Source organism: Hemicordylus capensis, chromosome 1 (genome assembly GCF_027244095.1).
Source record: "Hemicordylus capensis ecotype Gifberg chromosome 1, rHemCap1.1.pri, whole genome shotgun sequence".
Lineage (NCBI taxonomy): Eukaryota > Metazoa > Chordata > Lepidosauria > Squamata > Cordylidae > Hemicordylus > Hemicordylus capensis.
Window position 1 is genome coordinate 329,756,731 of NC_069657.1, and position 20,839 is coordinate 329,777,569.

Here is a 20,839-nt window from a genome sequence, read left to right on the forward strand (position 1 = left end):
CAAAAGCGTCAATGCTTTTTCTATCTTGCTTTTTCAAAGTCCAGCTTTTGCATCCATAGAGTGTCACGGGAAAAACCATTTTCTGAACGATTCTAATCTTTGTAGGTATAGACGCTCCACAGAATTTACATCCTTTTCAAGGCCTTCATTGCAACCCTACCAAGTGCTAGTCTGCGGCATATTTCTTAACTGCTGGATCCTTTACTGTGGATGATCGATCCTAAAAAGCAGAAGCTATCCACTACTTCAATGTCTTCATTGTCAGTTCGGAGGCTGGTTGCTGTACCCGTTCTCATTAGTTTAGTCTTCTTTACATTTAGTTGTCCCATTTTTTTTCACTGTGTTCCTTGACTCATTACTAGAGCTTGCAGATCATATGCATTCTCAGCTATCAGAGTGGTGTCATCAGCATAATGCATGTTATTGATGTTGCTTCTTCCAACTTTAAAACCAGTCTTCCAATCCAGATCCTCTCAGTATAAGTTCAGCATATAAGTTTAATAAATATGGAGAAAGTATACAGCCATGTCTTACTCCTTTGCCAATCTGGAACCAGTCCGTTTCACCATGTTCTGTCTGGACTGTGGCTTCCTGTCTGTGTATAGGTTTTTCATGAGAACAATGAGATGTTTGGGAACACCCATTTCCCTAAGGCTATTCTACAACTTGATGTGGTCGATGCAATCAAAGGCTTTTCTGTAGTCAATAAAGCACATATTGACTTCTTTTTGGTATTCTTTGGCTTTCTCAATTATCCAGCATGCATCAGCAATAATGTCTTTTGTTCCTCGGCCTTTTCTGAAACCAACTTAAGAATCCGGCATTTCCCTTTCCATGTAGGGCTCTAATCTACATTGGATGATCCTGGGCATTATTTTGCTAGCATATGAAATTAAGGATATTGTGCAATGGTTTGCACAATCTGTAAAGTCTCCTTTCTTTGGTATGGATTTTTATTTTATTTTATTTTATTTTATCTATCTATCTATCTATCTATCAGATCTGTACACCGCCCCAAACTTTCGTCTCTGGATGGTTAACAATAGCATAAAACCAGTTAAAAACATATACAAAAAACTTAAAAACAATTTTAAAATAAACCAGAGATTAAAACCCAATTTTTTTTTTAGGAAGCTGAGAAAGCTTGGGCGAAAAGATGGGTTTTCAAGTGTTGTTTGAAAATTGTCAGAGATGTGGAGGATCGTATCTCAGCAGGGAGCGCATTCCACAATCTCGGGGCAGTGATTATGTAGACTGATCTCTTCCAATCTGTTGGCCACTGTGTCATTTTCCAAATTTACTGGCATAGTTTGATTAGAGCCTTGACTGATTCTTCTTCTGTTGCCTGCCATATTTCTGTAGCTATCCCATCAATTCCTGTAGCCTTCCGACTTGGTAATGACCAGAGTGCTGATCTAACTTCATCTTCATACTAAAGGTTCTTGCAAGTAGGGAATATCTTCTAGAGTCTCTTGGACTTTGACGTCCCTGCTGTACAGATTTTCAGTACACTCCTTCCATCTCTGTTTGATCTTCTCTGAAACAGTTACTATCTGTCCTTTGGCATCCCAATTGAGATGGAACCCATTCGAGATTGGGATCTCCCTCTGAGTTCAGAGATCTTTTGGAAAACTTGCCTTGCTTTCCCATGTCTATTTCCATCCTCAGGGTCTTTACAGATGTCATTGTAGTACTTGCACATGATGTCATTGGAACTTGCACATGAGCAGTTCATGATTTGTTCCACAATCAGCCTCCTGCCATGTCTTTGCTGTTATAACTGAGCTCTTCCACCTCCTTGCACCAATATTGTAATCAATTTGATTTCTTTGTACTCCATCTGGTGATGTCCATGTGTATAGGCGCCGCTTTGGTTGTTTGAAGAATGTGTTAGCAATGAAGAGATCATTGGCTTGGCAGAAACTAATAAGTCATTCTCCTGCTTCGTTTCTGTTTCCTAGGCATATAGGCCGGCTGTGTTTTCCTCCTTACCTTTTCCAACTTTGGCATCCCAGTCTTCAACCACCAGCATTACATCTTGCTTGCATGTTCTGTCAATTTTAGACTGGACTTGAGCATAAAACTCATCAACTTCTTCTTCTTCTGCATCAGTTGTTGGGACATAGACTTGAAGAACTGTCATGTTAAAGGCTTGTCCACAAAATTTAATTGATATTAGTTGGTTATTGACCGCATTGTATCCAAGTACTGTCATTGCTATATCCTTCCTGACCATGAAAGCAACACCGTTCCTTCTCTGGATTTTGCGTCCTGAGTAGTAAACGGTATGGTTTTCTGACTGAAACTGTCCCATTTCTGTCCATTTTAATTCACTGATTCTCAAGATGTCAATCAATAGTTGATTCATTTCATCTTTCACTGTGTCAAGCTTTCCCATATTCATATTTCTTGCGTCCCACATTCCCATTGTAATTCTGTCTTTGCAGCTTCGGATTTTCTTTTCCCGCATGGCAACATCAGTTGCTAGGCATCCAAAAGGCTTTAGGCTAACCGCGTCATAAACACCATCGGTACTCTGAGAGATCCTCAGCTCTTCCTCAGTAGCATGTTGAGTACCATCCAACCTGAGGGGCCCATCATCCGGCACTACATCGACAATCATTCTATTTTATCTATCCATGTGGATTTCTTGGTAAAATACAGGAGTGGTTTACCATTGCCTTTCCCCATGCAGTATGAAATGATGCCTCTGTCATTGTCACTGAAATGAGCATCTGCCTCCAGCACCTTCCTATATCGTTGCTGCCCAATATAGGTACCTGCTTGCTTTAGCTGGGCAGCTGGGATGACCTTCGCGCTTTGGGTGACCCTACTGGGAGTATACCTCCCAGCATACTTCACTCATCCCTCCCACGAACACCCCTTCCCCATTGATGAAGCAATATAGCTGGACTTGAGGGGTGGGTACCAAACTTAGGTACTGAACTTAGGTACACACATTCAATATAGTCAGACACTTTGACAGGGATCCTGGTCAGGGAGACTTTGTTCTTATAGACCAATATATAAATGACAACCACTCTCAGCCTCTTACCTGATGGAGTGCTAAAAGTTGTGGCTTGCCACAGAAATACTTTCTCCCAGTGTTACACTTCTGGCTGAATGAGTGGCTTTCTAGTGCTACCTCTAATTTTTTTTAGGTCTACGCTGCCTCTGATTTATTTTAACTCCAAAGTAAGCTTCCAACAAAGGTTGTGCCTCTCACTATATGCTGTAGGCTGCTTTCTAAAGTCAGACTTTTAATTAGCTGGGACAGCCTGAGGCTAAAGTCGCGCCTCCCACTTCATCTATGCTGACTGGCAGTGGTTCTTCAGGGTTTCAGGCAGGGATATTTCCCTGCCCTACCCAGAAAGACCATGGTTTGAACTTGGGACTTGCAAAGCATGGCTCTGCCACTGAGCTGTGGCCCTTCCCAAAAGCTATATAGAGCATTGTGGAATTTACAACCATTCCTTTTATCTTGCTTAACTTCCTGTACATCAAAATGTTAACCAGTCTGTCAACATTCTGTCAATGTTGTTATACATCTGAACAATTCCTTCCAGTACTAAAGAGAAAACCCAAAGATCATTCTTTTTGCCTTTGGGGAAAACTGCTCAGTGAAAAGTGGATGGGGAGATACATTTTTCCATTTGTTTTTGGAAATATGATAAAATATTCAAAGTTAAATTATGGCATTTTCACAAGTGACACTAAGACTTTTTAGTCTGGGATGTGTTCATGCTTTGTGTTAAAATGATATGGAGCAGAAGACAGAACAGTATTAAATCAAACATACATTGCAAGTGATGTGATACTATTGTTCAAAACAGAAGCACAGGAAGAACAAAACTGATTTAAGAATCACTTGTGAAAGCAGGAAGAGTTTTATGTATTCTATATTACTTTCTAAGAGCATTGTCCAGCTTGGGAAACACATTCACTGTGGAATCCTAAGCAGATCACTGTAGGTGAATATAGATAACCCCAAACCATCATCTGAAGATGCTGACCAGGCACTGACCAGGTCATAATTGGTGTGCACATAATCCAACAATATTGTCAAAGCTAAGCAAGTCTGTATCTACTTAGTGCAGGCCTGCTCAACTTAGGCCCCCCCAGCTGTTTTTGGACTACAACTCCCATAATTATCAGCCACAGCAGCCAATAGCCAGGGATTATGGGAATTGTAGGCCAACATCTGCAGGAGGGCCGAAGTTGAGCAGGCCTGACTTAGTGCCTGGATGACACTCCCCTCCTACCTGGGAGGGGAACACTATGTACACTCTCTTCTTCCAGGGAAGTAGAGAAAAGTGTAATAGTCTTCATTTTCCACCTATAAAATGTAAACAGTTCTGACTGACTTCACCTATATGGGTAAAAGTACCTGTATTTATTTTCTGCAGCAGGACCAATAGGAGCTTCAGGAGACCAATTTAGATCAATCAGGAAAACAGCACTGTGGAAATGGCTGGTCATGCTTCTAGTACCAGTGGCTGAACTGGGCTCAACTTGAAGCAGGTCATTTTGGCCAACTTTGACCTGAGCCAGTCCATGGTGACTCAAGTCAAAGCAGGCCAGGTTTGACCTGCTCCCCCGACACTCTTCCAACCTCTAGTTACTTACTGGTGTACAGACAGGAGCCCAAGCAGGCTACATTTAATCTTCACTTCTGGTAGCGAGGGAGCAGCTTTCACTTTAAGCAGGACACCCCTCCCCCCGGCCACTTATTCCATGCAGATCTGGGAAAGACTCAGCTTTCCTTGGGATTTGCATCTTTTCCAGGGTGCAGCCAGAAAATGTTGAAAACCATTTTAAATACTGAAGCTGTGGGAACACCTGCTCCCTCACTGCTCGGAGCAAATATGAAGTGTTTATCCTACTTGGTTTCCTGTCTTGACACTGATAAGTATGCAAATTGTCAAGAGGCGGGAGATGGAATGGTGGCAAGGGGCCAAAGCTTCAGTCCGAATTGAAGCAACCCCTTTGATTTGGACCGAAGCAAATCAGCTGGCTTCTCAAAATGCTCATGCAAATCAAGTGCCCCTCTAAGGCATCTCCCAAATCAAATCAGAACTGCTTCACATATTTCTATTAGCGTGTGTGTGTGTGTGTGTGTGTGTGTGTGTGTGTGTTTGTACACACATACGTGTACACCCTGAGCCCCAGTCAATATCCAACAAGGTGAGGTAGGACAGAGAAGAGTGGAATCCTGGGGAGCTCCAAGTGATCTCCGGGTGAGCAACTTGCTCTGAATGAGGTTTTAAATATCTCCAGCTCAGACTATCCTTACCAGGCTCTGCCTCCCTGCCTGGGGAGCAGAGGTTTAAATGTCGTTTAAATAGCATGCAATTCAACTGGCCCTATCCATCCCCAGCAGAACTTCCCTCCAGTGGCTGTTGCGGATGTCTATCTTATCTTTCTTTTTTAGATTGTGAGCTATTTGGGGACAGAGAGCCATTTTATATATTTATTTATATCTAAACCACTTTGGGAATTTGAGTTGAAAAGTATAAATATGAATAGAAATATTCATATTAAATGGGCAGTTCTCTGGTCTGGAGACTAGAACTCCTTGACTCCATCAAGTCCTTCCTGGCCCATTGCTAGTTCTTTTAAGGAGTTCCAGAATCTCTAGTTCTAGGGTCTTGGAGCTGACAAGCTCAAGTTCCAGCCTGATGTTAGGGCTTGGGTGGGCCTGGGATTGGGCCAATCCAGGCTCAGCCTCTGCTCTCCCTTCTTCAGGGTCAGACTTTGGTCTACTGCTCAGTATATTGCAGTGTTACTCCATCTATTGAGGAGAATGAAGAAGCCCTTTTAGGCTAGGGTCTTGTGTCTACAAGGGATAACTATATTTCAAATTCATTTTGCAGATCAAATTTTTGAATAGCTTTTTAATGGCTTGTAAACTTGGCAATTATGGATAACATCTTTGTTTGAACTCTTTGACATTGTGGTAATTGCTCATTTGCTTCTTTAGCAACCAACTAACATATTGCAAGTCCTCTGTTGTAAAATCTGCTGATAATATAGTTAAGATCACACTGGAAACCTAGAATAGGAAAGAGGAGACAATAGCACAGCCAATGGGGGCCCCTTTGGGAAATGACAGGTTTCTGCTAAGTTACAATACAGTCATTAATAAACCCAACTTTTAACAATATAGATCACAATGAATATTTTGATTTGATTGACTTCCTGCCCTTAATTCAATCAAATCTCTTGTTGGGGGAATCTCACATTTGATTAATTCCCCCCCTCCCCTGCTTAAAGCTAATGTTCCTTTCCTCACTTTTGCAAAATCCTAATTATGCCACTCAATATTTTGGGAGCAGAAGACATGTTTAAAAACACAGAATGCTTTCACTTAGGAAGATCTTGGCTTCATATCAAATGATGATATACCTCATTCCCCTTGCTTTTGCTCCACGCAGCACAGTGGAATGGAAGAAGCAAACCAACTAATATGGCATGTCCTTGTTATAGCAAAATAAAATGCAAAGAATTAAGCTAATTTCCAGCACAAATCTTCTGAAAATTGTTTATTGCACAGCAAAAGACTCTGTTTCAAATATATCCATGGTCTTAAGAGGGAGATCACTAAAACTTGCCCATTAGGATATGATTAGGTGTGCAAAGTCTTAAATAATTATGGGAGCATTATATTTCTCAATCTCATCTCTGAACTTCTAACATGACCCTATTTAATTATGAGAAGAGATAGCAAGATAGTGTCAAATTGCAAAACACCAAGGAATGCAAGTCCTGCAATCAGCACAAAGAGTGCACACTCAATACCACACTTACTGACTTGTATAAGAATTAGGTGGGAGTCTACACTTAAAACTTTAAAAACATTCTATCTTGAAAACGTGAGGCATTAGTCAATATTATTGATTGAAAATATTTGTTTTGAAAATATTTGTTTTTTGTCTCTGGTTATTGCATTACAGCTGTAATAATTTGTGCCCATTTATGCACAAAAAAGCACATATACACTGAGGGAAATAAGTATTTGATCCCCTGCTGATTTTGTCCGTTTGCCCTCTGACACAGAAATGACCAGGCTATAATTGGAATGGTAGGTTTATTGTAGCTGTGAGAGACAGAATAACAACAAACAAACCCTCAAAAGCCCAGTGCCCAAAAGTCAGCAATGGATTTGCATTGTAGTGAGGGAAATAACTATTCGATCCCCTATCAACCAGCAAGATTTCAGGCTCCCAGGTGTCTTTTCACTATATGCAGGTAACGAGCTGAGATGAGGAACACCCTCTGTAAGGGAGTGCTCCTAATCCCAGCTTATTACAGTACCTGTATAAAAGACACCTGTCCATAGAAGCAAGCAATCACTCAGCTTCCAAACTCACCACCATGCCCAAGACCAAAGAGCTGTCGAAGGATATCAGGGACAAGGTTGTAGACCTGCACAAGGCTGGACTGGGCTACAAGACTATTGCCAAGCAGCTTGGTGAGAAGGTGACTACAGTTGGCACGATAACTCGCAAATGGAAGAAACACAAAATAACTGTCAATCTCCCTCGGTCTGGGGCTCCATGCAAGATCTCACCTCGTGGAGTTGCAATGATCATGAGAACGGTGACAAAGCAGCCCAGAACTACACGGGGGGAACTTGTCAATGATCTCAGGGCAGCTGGAACCATAGTCACCAAGAAAACAATTGGTAACACACTACGCTGTGAAGGACTGAAATCTTGCAGTGCCCGCAAGGTCCCCCTGCTCAAGGCAGCACATGTACAGGCCCGTCTGCAGTTTGCCAATGCACATCTGAATGATCCAGAGGAGAACTGGGCAAAAGTGTTGTGGTCAGATGAGACCAAAATTGAGCTCTTTGGCATCAACTCAACTCGCCATGTGTGGAGGAGGAGGAATGCTGCCTATGAGCCCAAGAACACCATCCCCACCGTCAAACATGGAGGTGGACACATTATGCTTTGGGGGTGTTTTTCTGCTAAGGGGACAGGACACCTTCACTGCATCGAAGGGACGATGGACGGGACCATGTACCGTCAGATCTTGGGTGAGCACCTCCTTCCCTCAGCCAGGGCATTGAGAATGGGTCGTGGATGGGTATTCCAGCATGACAATGACCCAAAACACACAGCCAAGGCAACAAAGGAGTGGCTCAAGAAGAAGCACATGAAGGTCCTGGAGTGGCCCAGCCAGTCTCCAGACCTTAATCCCATAGAAAATCTGTGGAGGGAGCTGAAGGTTCGGGTTGCCAAACATCAGCCTGGAAACCTTTCTGACTTGGAGAGGATCTGCAAAGAGGAGTGGGACAACATCCCTCCTGGGTTGTGTGCAAACCTGGTGGCCAACTACAAGAAACATCTGACCTCTGAGATTGCCAACAAGGGTTTTGCCACCAAGTACTAAGACATCTTTTGTGAAGGGATCGAATACTTATTCCCCTCACTACAATGCAAATCCATCGCTGAGTTTTGGGCACTGGGCTTTTGAGGGTTTGTTTGTTGTTATTCTGTCTCTCACAGCTACAATAAACCTACCATTCCAATTATAGCCTGGTCATTTCTGTGTCAGAGGGCAAACGGACAAAATCAGCAGGGGATCAAATACTTATTTCCCTCACTGTACTTGGATATAGAATTGCAGTCAATCTCTTTAGCAGACAGCACAGATATGAGTACATAATATTCTACTGACTTACACATTCTCAGGGAGAGGTTCAAAATATCATTTTTTCCTGTATAGCAGGGCGGTGTGTTTGGGAGATGCTAGAAGATAAATTATGCTGTGCACCCCATTTTCAAATTGTATATTGTTGTGTTTTGATCAGATGATGTACAAACAATTTATTTATTTATCTATCATATTTGTATACCACCTGATATGTACATCTCTAGGTGGTGTACAAATTTTAATACTAAAAATCAGATTAAAATACATAAAACACAATAAAAACAATATAAAACAAATTATTAAAATTATTCTAACTAAAGGCCCGTAAGAACAGGAGAGTCTTGAGGGTCTTCCTGAAAACAGACAGAGAAGGAGATGCTCTAATTTTACCAGGGAGCATATTCCAAAGCCCTGGGGCAGCCACAGAGAAAGCCCGGTCCTGAGTCGCCACCAGATGAGCTGGTGGCAACCAGTGTTCTCTCTTAATTTTTTTCAACAGTGTGTGGAATGACTGGGTGGCAATATCAAGGCCGTGTGTGTGCATGCATATTCAGAGTGGGACCTTCCTGATTAAATCTTAGTGGGATCCAAAATCAACTGAGCGGATCTAAAAAAATATGTGAGCGCATGCACACGCGCACGCCTTAGAGGAACACTGGTGGCAACTCTAACCAGACCTCTCCAGAAGATTGTTAAAGGTGGTAGGGTCCATGACAAAGCAGGTGCTCTCTTAAATAGTTTGGACCCAAGCCATTAAGGGCTTTATAGGTAATAACCAGCACTTTGTATTTCACCCAGAAACGTATCAGCAAACAAGTACTTGAAATGTCTATCTTCAATCTACTGAATAAATATGTGCCACATACAGACATCTTGCTGGAAAGGTAGAAGAAAATGTACATCCTTCTACCCCCACTTCCACCTCTTCACCCTGCCAGGAAGTGGTGTACCTGGACACTTAATGGGAACTAATTTGTGAGATTTTTGTTTGCATGTTTCAGGAGTTGTTGTAGTACATTGTTGTGACAAATAACAATTCCTTCCTAATTCTTTAGAACAAGTTTATTTCTTATAGGGAGTTGCTTTTAGCAAAAAATACAGCCTCCTTAATGTACAAACTGCAGCCCCCTTGAAATTTCCAGATGTCATAAGCCCCTGAACTGAAGGGAAACACATCAAGTAGTTTGTATATTGCTTGCTCTTCTTTAGGAGACCCCCCACCCCCAAGGAAAACAAAAAAAGCAGTAAAAGGTTGGGAGGGTCGGAGATGGTGTATGTGTTGCGTAAATACACACATGACTGCATCTCACTAATCCTTGTCTGTTTGCTGTTCTGCAAAAAGCAAAAGCGAACTAACGTGAACTAACATCACAATGGTAAGATAACTGAACTCTCTTTTCCCCCTGACTTGGTATTCTTTTTAGGTTATTCAATTTATTTATTTATTTATAAACAATGACAACAGAAGTGACAGCTGGCAGATTGGTAGGAAACATTTGGTTTTGGAAAACTGTCTGCCGGATATGGAAAAGATAAGAACAGGCACGTCTTCTCAGCCATACTTGCTGTTCTGCCGCCTTCTCCAACTTGCATGAACATGAAGAATTTCATTTCACCTGTATTCATACATACTTTCTTGTTTGCGTACACACTAGACTCCTATTTTTTCCCCCAAGCTTACAATCCTCTCCATACTTATGTGGAAATAAGTCCTTGAGAGCAAAGTGAGATTTACTTCTGAATAAAGGGTAGGATTGGGCTAAATTCATTTAGAATATTTTTGGTCCTAACAATGTGTACCTTATTTTGTATTATGTGACTGTTTGTCATGTAATACAGCTTTGTGGTTTTCTTTATACATTTACAGCTGCAAAATATCTGCCTAAAACCTGGGGGTGGGATATGGTTAATATGTAGGGTTCTTTATTTGTATGAAGGTGATTTTTGAAGAGAAGGAATATAAATGCATCTAATTTCATTCTGGAGGTCACTGCTTTCGTTGCCTTCCATTTGTTATTGGAACCAATTTGAATCCATTAAGTGCTTGTTTTAAGCAAAGGGAAAACAAAAAGCATCGCTATTAATACTTTTTAAAAAAGTATTTTGTAGCTGGCAGGGGTTGCGGGAATCGGGGGCTGTGCGGGGCATCCTGGAGAGACCCCTGAGCCCGGGAGGCTGCTTGCAGCCTCCTGGCCAGGGGTCAACTCGTGTGTCACCACGTGCCATGGCAACACGGGCAAAAAGATGAGGTTCACTTGCTCCGTTAACCTTGTCTAAGGGGAGGGGTATTTATGAAGGCTAGCTGCCGGAAGCCGCACAGCTCCCGTTGCAGGACACGATTGCCCCAAACCAGCCTAGGCTCCCTTAGCCCGCTTTTATGCGATCATGAGAATAGCCTCAATATCTGAAGCCTCTACTTCCAGTATTTGGGTTGGGATATACAAACGTTAATTAACACATTAACGCCCGAACTTAATTTTTTAAAAAAACAACACCTGAATTTAATTTTTTTTTAAGTCCTAAATATATGTATTCTTGAAGGTTGCAATTTACACATTTTACATTCATTCGTATTTCCATGTTCATGCTGGCACAGATGTCACTGCAATTTTTTGTAGCTATGAATATTAGACAAATTTTGCAAAGTGTGTGGTCATGACTGTTTTGTTTATTTTCCTATGTTATCTTGTATTTTTCTGCAAAAACCTTTAAAAAGACAGTTTAAAAATAATTTTTCCTCAAGTTAAATAGTTATCACTGTATGTATGGAAGACTTGAGACTTGATGTGTGAACACTGCAAGATATTCCCCTCAGGGGATGAAGCCGCTCTGGGAAGAGCAGAAGGTTTCAAGTTCCCTCCCTGGCTTCTCCAAGATAGGGCTGAGAGAGATTCCTGCCTGCAACCTTGGAGAAAGCACTGCCAATCTGTGAAGACAATGCTGAGCTAGCTAGACCAATGGTCTGACTCAGTATATGGCAGTTTCCTATGTTCCTATTCATTTTACAGAGTGGAGAGGGGAAAAGGAGGAAGCTATACCTTTTGCTCCTAGGCTAGCTGAATAACAATTCCCATTGTCTGTCATTGGGATCATTTAGGCAGCAGTCAGTGCTTTGCCAAGAAATTTAGGACCAACAAAGAAAAGTACTTTTTCACACCACCTAATCAGCTTGTGAAATTCTCTGCCACAAGATATGGTGACAGTCAACAACCTGGATGGCTAAAGTTTAAGGAGGGCTTGGATAACTTCATGGAGGAGATGTCTATTAACCGCTTACTAGTCTGAAGGCTATAGGCCACCTCCAGCCTTCAGGGCAGGATGCTTCTGAATACTGGTTGCAGGGGAGTAACAGCAGGAGACAGGCATGCCTAGTTCAGCTCCTGCCCATGGGCTTCCCAGCGGCATCTGGTGTGCCACTGTGTGAAACAGGAGGATGCTTGACTAGATAGGCCTTGGGCCTGATCCAGCAGGGTTGTTGTGTTCTGTCTGTGGCAAAAGCAACTCAGCTCATACAAGAAGAATACTGTGTTCCAATACAAATTTGCATCATTCACCCCCTCTTGAGTTTGTTTTGCAATGCCCATGTTGTATGTGAATAAAGTTTAAATCAGTAAGGCTTAAATTTATCTGGCATATATACAAAGACTATATTTGCTAGAAGCATAATGTGATATTCAGAAGCAATGATATGAAAGTCAAATCTGGCCTCTATGCATGCTGTACTGAATACTATTTTTCAACTCATCTCCTTGCTAAATCCTCTTGATAGTTCTCTTAAGCACATTCCATTTTGAATTATGATCTGCAGCATTAAAGTGTGAATTTTATAATCTAGTAAACTCGATTTTTCATTTTTTTAAATCATTTTTCCCTTACAAACAAATGTATTTGATGGTTTAGTGACTGAGCTTGTGTGCTATTCAGTTCCACTGGGTTTCAATGGGAGAGTTTCCCCCCAGAATAGTCTTATTGGTGTTCCTTAAGGTCAACTGAAGGTTGGATGCTCACCAGGTACAAATCACCCTTCTCTGTCAATCACCAGAGTATCTCATTAGTACCAATTCTCTTAAAATATGTACTTTAGATCTTGTTTTATAATCAAGGCAGCTTCAGATATAGCTTGTTGGCGGCGACTGTTTTTTTTTTTTTTTTAAAGAAAACCAAAAAATCCTCCAACAGGATCCCTTGGCTTTTCACCAGGGCATCAAAGTATGTCGGTTTTGCTTGGGGCGCCTTTTTGTCCTGAATAGATGGGGAAAGGCAGGCTGTGTTGCTGCAGCACTTCAGATTGCTTGGGCTTGTGCTTGCTAAGTTGCTATACCAAGAAATATCTCCTTCCGTGGGCACTGCTGGGTTTGTTGGCTCCCTTCCCTCTCCCCCAACATTCTGCCGATTCTTCCTTGGCTCTTCCTGCATAACCAGCTCTCTGCCTTGGCGGCTGCTGTGGCTGCCTACAACACGTACACTCATCCTTGCATGGCGGTGGAGGGTTGCTTGTGAAACGCTACCCCGCTTCTCCCTTTTTGCCCGTGGTTAACTTCCCAACAGGAGAGAGCCATACGCTTATGAATTCACACGAGGTTGCAGGGCTGAGCCTAGCCTAACCGGGCAGAGAAGAAGCTTCTCTTCCACCCCAGACACTTCAGATGGTCTTGGGTAGCGTGTTGCTTTCCTCCTTGATACCAGAGGTGCGCCCAGGTAATTTTGGAGCCTGGACCTAAAGGCCTTTGGAGGCCCCACACTCCCACTGCATCATTTTTTAACCCCTAGGTTCTGAGGGCACAAACCACACCACCCAGAACAGACTAAAGAGGATTTGGGGGCCCCAAGGGGTGTGGAGGCCCTGGACTTTGGCCCCACCCAAGTCCCCGGGGTAAGAAGAGCACCTCTGCTTGAGACTGATTTCCTGGGGGGGGGGAGAGGTGCTGGGGCTCCGTCGTGACTGCCTGGAACCTTGGCCTTCTGCCTGGGAACATCTGCCCGGGAACATCTGCCCCTTAAATCAAGACGTGTAGTGATACTGCAGCCGGCCGTTCACTGGTGAAGGGAATACATTCTATCAGCACACTTAGGAGCACTTGCAATTCTCGCACGTGTTCCGGGAGGGAGCTTCCCGGCAAAGGAAAGGAGAGCGCGAAGCGACCTGCCCTATCTCGTAAGGCACCCCGGCTCATTTACCTCCCTGGGTGATGGGTGCAGGAGAGCCTCTTTCCGCTCCCCCCCCCCCGCCAGATGTTCTTCTCCTTCATCTCCGTCTCTTTGGACGGCAGCCGGAACTCGTAAGACGCGCCCCCCCCCCGCCACCTGAGACGCCCGTGCCAGGTAAAGCGGCGGCAGCTGCTGGAGGCGGAGGCGGGCACCGCTCTGCTCTGCCGGGCGGGCGTGGCGGGTACTGGCATTCAGACAGCTGGCGCCTTGGCGAGAGCCGGCCTTGGTGCTCTCATCTTGCCGGCTGCCCGCGAACCAAAGGAAAGGGGCTTTCCTGCGACGGCCTTGGTTCAGGGAGGGTGTCCAGCTCGTGGCGACTGGAGGAAGAAGGCTAGCTAGCCGCCCAGAGAGCAGGTTCGTGGGGCGCCAGGGAGGGAACCTTTTTGAAAGCGCGCGGGGAGGCGCCCAAAGAGAGAGCTGTTGGTGGCGCGCGGAGCGGGAGAGCTTGTGGACAAATCCCAGCGGCGGGCGAGAGAGGAGACTTATCTTGAGACTTGACCTCTGTGGAGGGAAGGGGGTGGTGGGGGTGGAGGGCGCGGCGAGCGTGCCGGCCTGGGAGCGCAGCTGCGTTTCCCGCTTCTTATTGGGCAGGAAGGCAAAGATGCATGCCATTGCCCCAGAACTGGAAGTAGCAGGAAACGGCGCACCTGGGGCTGAAGTCCGCTTAAGTACAATCACGGCAGCCCAAACGCTGGTCGCTTTCTGATACTGAGGCTGGCTTGCAAGTCTGGTGGCGCATTTTTTTCTCCTGTGGCTTCTGGTTGCCCGTAGGTGAGCGAGGAGAAGGAATTGGGAAGCAGCAGGATCGTGTCTTGTTAGGAAGTTGGCCGCATGGCATTTTTCTCTGCGGTGCGATTGGACGCTTCTGTCCTGTCTTTGTGAGCTGTTGCCAAATATGGCAGGATTATCACGGTGCACTATAAGGGTACCGATTCTGAGTAGGCGAATAAGGAAAACTCGTTATGTCTAATACCAACACTTGTTGTTTATAATATATTGTTTATAATATATTGCAATCTAGATTTCTTGAAGGGTGGAAGTTTGTCTTCATTCACACTAAAGTCTACTGGCATCTGACTGCTATTAAAGGTCAGATTTGTCAATAATATAACCACTGTACTGGATTTTAGCTGAACTGCTATGAATGTTTGTATTTCAGGTGCATTTTTTAACCACAATATTAAATTTATTTATGTTCAGGTAGGTGGCTTCATACATCTTTTTAAAATTTAGATAAATCAATGTCGATATCAATTTCTGTAAACATGTAAGTACTTTTATTTATTTGAGTAAAGATATAGGGTTGTTCATGAACATTTGCATAAAAGGGCTTGACTTAATAATGACGCTGATGTGAAATGTATCTTTAAAGAAAGAAGATGCTTACTTTAAAAGTAAAGTTTTCTTTTCCAAAAAAAATTTCTACTGTTTAATAAACAACTCAGTTCCAGTTTTCTGTTTCTTTGAAAATGTTTGATAATAGAAATATGAGTAAGCCTTTGTTATGTATTCTAATTATCTTTCTTTCCTTCTGATTTTTTGTTTAGTCCAAAACACACAGTTCAGAATCTAAAGAAGAAAACAAAAAGAAAGCAGTTTTGGGGAAATTTGGAAACTTTTTCACTACAGGGAGAAGGAAAAATCCGAAAAACACGTTAGGAGCTTCTTTAAGGCCAACTGTTATAGGTGAAACATCAGGATCAGTAAAAAAGGGCATAGCTCCATTGGCATCGATAGATTTTGATGACCTAAAAGATCTGTCTAAAAGTGAAGAGTCTCTTATTGACAAGATTTGTGATCAGAGCCAGTCAAGGATACAGTATCCTGTTGAAGAGGCAGAAGACTTCATCTACAAAAGGGATCTGACACCTTTGTATAATAACATTGTTTCAGAATGGAATACTAAAGGAGTTTCTTCTGACAGTGAATGTTCAACTGATTCGCACAGCAGCAGTGAGACAATTAAAAATACGTTGTTCGATAGCAATCTTACACTCCAGACAGTGGAACCTGAGAAAGATCTTGTCACAGACACAATTAAAACCACAACTCCAGATTTCTTTAAAAGCTTAACTAATATACCCAGTGAGGACCTGGAACATAGCTTATTAAATCACAAGCAACTAGTGAACGCACACACATTTGTAGAATCGGAATATGCAGCATCAAAAGATCAACCAGCCATTTTGGAATCAAAGCCAAGTGAGCGTGTCCACCCTTCTAAAGTGTTGACATTGGATATTTTTCTTCGTAGAACTGAACAACATTTGAATGAGCCAGTGACTATATTAGACGACGACTGTAGCAGTGACGACACAATGGATAAAAAGTCTGCAGTGAGAAGGTCTGGAAAGAGGAGAAAATCTCAGTCATCCGGTGACATGCCAAATGGGGATAGAAATGTGACTGAGAATACAACAAAAGAAGAACCTGTTTTTGATAGTACTCCTGCAGATCTGGTTTCAGAAAAAGCAAATGACTCCGAAAGAAAAATTAAGTCTTCTCAACAGATTAATTCTCCCACAGCTCACCATGACATAAGGGCTGGAAGTAATCACAGAGGGCTTAGTAAAACGGAGTTGGAGAAGAGCAAACAGCAACTTCCAACTTCATCCCCATACCGGAAAAAGTCAGTTAAAAAGAATCCATCTGATGCAGGTCCTCTTTCACCCACAGGCTTGAAGGGTCATGGGAAAGATTCTTCTGTCAAAAGACAGACTGAAGGTGCAATTGATGGTAACCTGACAAGAAAATGCGCTTCAGTAGAAAAGCTTTTTTCTGGAGAGAGCATTATAGAGACATCCAGAGTTACTTCCATGGGCAACAGAGGCAACAGCACTTCGCCACTTTCTGAAGGGAGCACAGATTCTAAGGCATCACATCCTGTTAACAACTCTGATGGCAGTGTGCTGTTACACACTGACAAGCATAAAAATGGTGAAATGGGAACACCAAATGGAAAGCAAACTTCCTCTGACTGGGACAGCACAAGGCAGAGAAATACGTGTTTTGATGTTCCCAGAACTGTCACAACAAAAGTTAGCCTGTAAGTAGTTCAACAATTTAAATTAGAAATTTTAGGTTCAGTGAGATGCTCATTAAATTCCTCAATAAGCATGGATTATAGTTGCTAAATGTCTGCCCTAATGCATGTGTTTCATTTGGATAAAAGCAAGACCTTGACTTTGACTATCAGACAGAAACAGTACTTGCTACTGTTGCAAATACTTCATCAGATTTAGGTAATTGAAGGCTCTTAGAATGTCTTCTTCTTGCTTGATTCCATCATGAGACAATGTTCATTGCAGCACTTCATTTTGCAGAATGTTCTCCATACTGTGTTGCTAAATTTTTCCCTTGTTCTGATAAAACTATAACCATCAGAAGGCAGAAATTTTTTTGAATGTGACATTTAATTAAACTTAATTAATACCCTGATAGCATGTTCTTTGGAAGAAGCCCATTCCCCATGCTCAGGGTAGTAAGTTGCTGGTTGAGGGGGATAAACTACATGTTACACAGAGTTCCATATAACTTTTTGCCATTGCTTTTTGTTTTCAAACGAAAAGTGTGCTCTGCAGTCTGCATTCAGGAGCAGAGGAAAATGAGATAGAGAAACAGCACTTCCCTGACATTTCTTCTCAAAATTGCCCCCTCAAACTGCTTTCCCTCATCCCCTGAGGGGGAAGCAGAGCAGCTTGAAAGTGTGATTTTCAGAGGAAAACGTCTGGTGCTGGCAGGGAAATGGTTAAGTGCCCCTTCCCAGCCTATCTCTCTCCTCGATGCAGGTTCCAGTAGATGCTTTTTATTTAAAAACAAAGTTGGGGGAAAGTAATACAGAAGACAGATGTAGTGTGGGTCTCATACTGAGTGAGAGGACAGGGCTATCTAAACCAATACTGTCCATTTTGACTGGCAGCAATTCCCCAGTTTTCAGACAGTCCCAGGACTGCTGTAGGAGAATTTTTTCTTAATAAATAAATAAATCTAGAGAGGTACTAGAGATGGAACCTAGAGATGGAACCAGACAGAGCTCTAATAGTGAACTATGGTTCCTGAGGTAACATATTTTCAGCATTAAGAATAAATTTGTCTCCATGTCACGTCCAGTGACTCCTGGATTCTGCTCCCCCCACCCCAACTTACCTTTTAGGATATGGCCAGGGGAGAGGGGGAGTATAGTGTAGCTAGGGGAGAGGGGCCCCGTGTTCATCCCTCTCTCTGGCGGCCCAACAGAGTGAGGGAGATAATGAAGAAAATAGGGAGGGATGGACCTGGAGGGCCCTCAGGAGCTGAGGGCCCGTGTTCTTTGAACCCTTTCGTTCAATTATAGCTACGCCCCTGGATATGGCACGGTTTATTTCCCTGAGCCATTTGGGGGCACTTGCTCTTGAGGAACCTTAGGCCCAATGCAGAGCTGCACCGTGCTGCATGGGTGGCTGCTAAGAAACATTTCCATGTGGAGACTGTTCCACGTGGCAAGGTGTTAAGATGTGAAGTGCCACCCCCCCTCCCCCCCGCCGGTAATTCTGACAGTTCTAACTGTCCCATCGCAAACCACAAATAAGGTGCAGGGAGCTGATTCATGCAAATGGCTTGCCATGTGGCACAGCCTGTTGGTGATTGTGTTTCACAAATGGCCGCTTTATGCATGTGAATTGGATCTTGGGAACAAACTACACATTGTGTTAAGCACATCCTTATACCCAACATCCTTAACTTTTCTTTACGAAATAGCCACAAGAGGCCAGTCCAGATCACGGTGGTGGCACAGAGGGCTTCAACTTTTGCTCGTGCCATGGCCTTAATCCTGATCAGTCCTCCCTGCAGCTGTTTACCTTGGGAGAAAATCTTGGGAGCTTTTTTTCTAGAATAAATGGCCTCAAGAAGGGGTCAGCCAGGATCATGATCATAGCAGAGGCAAAGGGTGAAATCCTACCCACCCACCACCTCATAGCATGGTCCCAATCTGGATTGACATTGCCAGCAGCACTTATTTAGTAATGAAAGGTCGAACACATCAGCTTAATATAATGTGTAGTCTGGCCCTTGTACTTTTGATCCCTGCTTTCTTCTTGTGCCTCAATAGACTATGCCACTTATTCCATACTATTGAGGCACAAGAAGAAGTGGGTACTGATCTGGGGCAAAGGATTCGTTTAAAACAAAAACAAACAAACCTTGAGAGCACCTTTTTAAAGAGGTGGGTGCCACTTAAGAATTGGCACTCTTAGCCACTTAAGAATTGGCATACATGGAATTGGCCATATCTTAAAGAAAACACATGTGAACACATGACCTTCTCTCAAAGATAATTGTGTGACTCTTGCACAACACAGGACTATATCCTCATTTTTAAACAATTTAAACAAAGCAACCCTTCATTTTACAGCTCAGAAGTAGGTATGTTATTTATATGCTGTTTGCAACCTATCTACTAGAGATATTGGGAGATTGTATATTGTGCCCATTGCCACAGTTTATCCTGACGGACTGGGGGGTGGTATTGGTATTGATATTGAACAACACTTTAACTGTTCACTGAGTGATAAAGCTAAATATTAGACAAGAAATCAAGTGTTTGTTGAGTGAACTGCTTGCTCATTGACATCAGAGGATTTGTACTGTCATGTATTATCTCCAGGTCTATTAACTGTTCACAAACTCATGGTTCTCATTTCTTTGTATCATATATACAAATCACAGATTTTTATGTTTCTATATAACATTTAGTCATAACCTCAACTAATATTGTGACTATATCATCTTAATTTCATTATTGCCCATATTTTATAAAAATCAAGTCTCTGGTTCCACACTCAGCCATTTCCCCTTCCTATAAAGCCTTTTCTAGCCTACAGATAAGAGCCATATTTGGGGTATTTTTTTAAAGGAAGTTGAATTAAACAAGGACTAAGAGCAGGTTTCACAAAACCTCACACTAACTGCTTCTCCTTCAGCAGATGTAAGGTGTGTATGGAATTGGTTCCTGTGGTTCATAGCCACTAAGTGTCCATTAAACCTGATTCTTGAGGCTTGTAAAACACTTCTTGAAGTCTCATGCAACTTAATTTCATGTGGATCTTATCTGTGGGATAACTAAAAAGAAATTACCTTATAGTAGAAGGGAAAATGGCTTTGAGAGGCCACCTGAGGTCTAGTCTGAAAAACTAGTGGGTGGAACTTATATTATGTTCTTTAAGATGACACATTCATAAAATTAGTCATAAATGGAAAAAGTTACACATACATGACTAATCTTGTGAAAGCCTCTGATATGACCACATGTTATCGAGAAACATAAAAATTTGTGTAACTTGTATGTGCAATACCAAGCGGGGGAAAGCCATCTTAATTGCTTTGGATTTACATGGTATGCTTTTGAATTTGGCCAAGTGATGTTGGTTTACTTAAATCTCATGCATCTTGAAAATCCAACATTCTGAATAAGTGGGTTGCCTTAATTTTGCAGAATAAGGTTGCAACTGTAAACTTGCTTAATTAAGAATAAATCCAATTAAAATTGATAATACTTATAGCAGTACTTGAGTAAGCATTATTAGGATTGGACTGTAAGGCAGCCAAATCCTTTGAAGCTTCTCCCATTGAAATTAATGGGAAGTACTTAATATTCAAATTAATAAAGCAGTAATGTCTATACTTGATTTACATAGCTGTTCCAGCCCCAACACATCTGTATAGTTCCCAGTGGAGATTGTGAATGATTATGAATGATAACTGTAGGTGTTTTATGATGTGTGATATTATGGGAATCATAAATCGTTCAAGAGGTGTCCCCTCCCCCTCCACTTTTATATGGAGCCTCAACTTTGCTTCTTTGTCTGTAAAGGGTATGGGTTTGCCTTCGGTGTGTTTCAAGGGGAAGAAGTTTCTCTCTCTCCTTAATCAGTAAAACCTGAAGTTTTCTCATTCTAAAGAGAAGTAGAAACCTAGACTGCAATCATAAAAT

General features: G+C 42.5%; 1 protein-coding gene across 3 annotated transcripts in view; it reads left to right on the forward strand.

Moving 5' to 3' along the window:
* Positions 1-20,839, forward strand: part of CRYBG1 (crystallin beta-gamma domain containing 1) — a 158,756-nt gene that overhangs the window by 78,201 nt on the left and 59,716 nt on the right. For 2 of the 3 annotated variants that reach the window (XM_053288391.1, XM_053288323.1), the window contains exon 3: positions 15,417-16,915. In XM_053288391.1, coding sequence (XP_053144366.1) covers positions 15,417-16,915 — 1,499 coding nt within the window. Of the gene's footprint in view, positions 1-15,048; positions 15,070-15,416; positions 16,916-20,839 lie in introns of those variants that run through there. The other variant, XM_053288468.1, reaches the window with a different exon arrangement.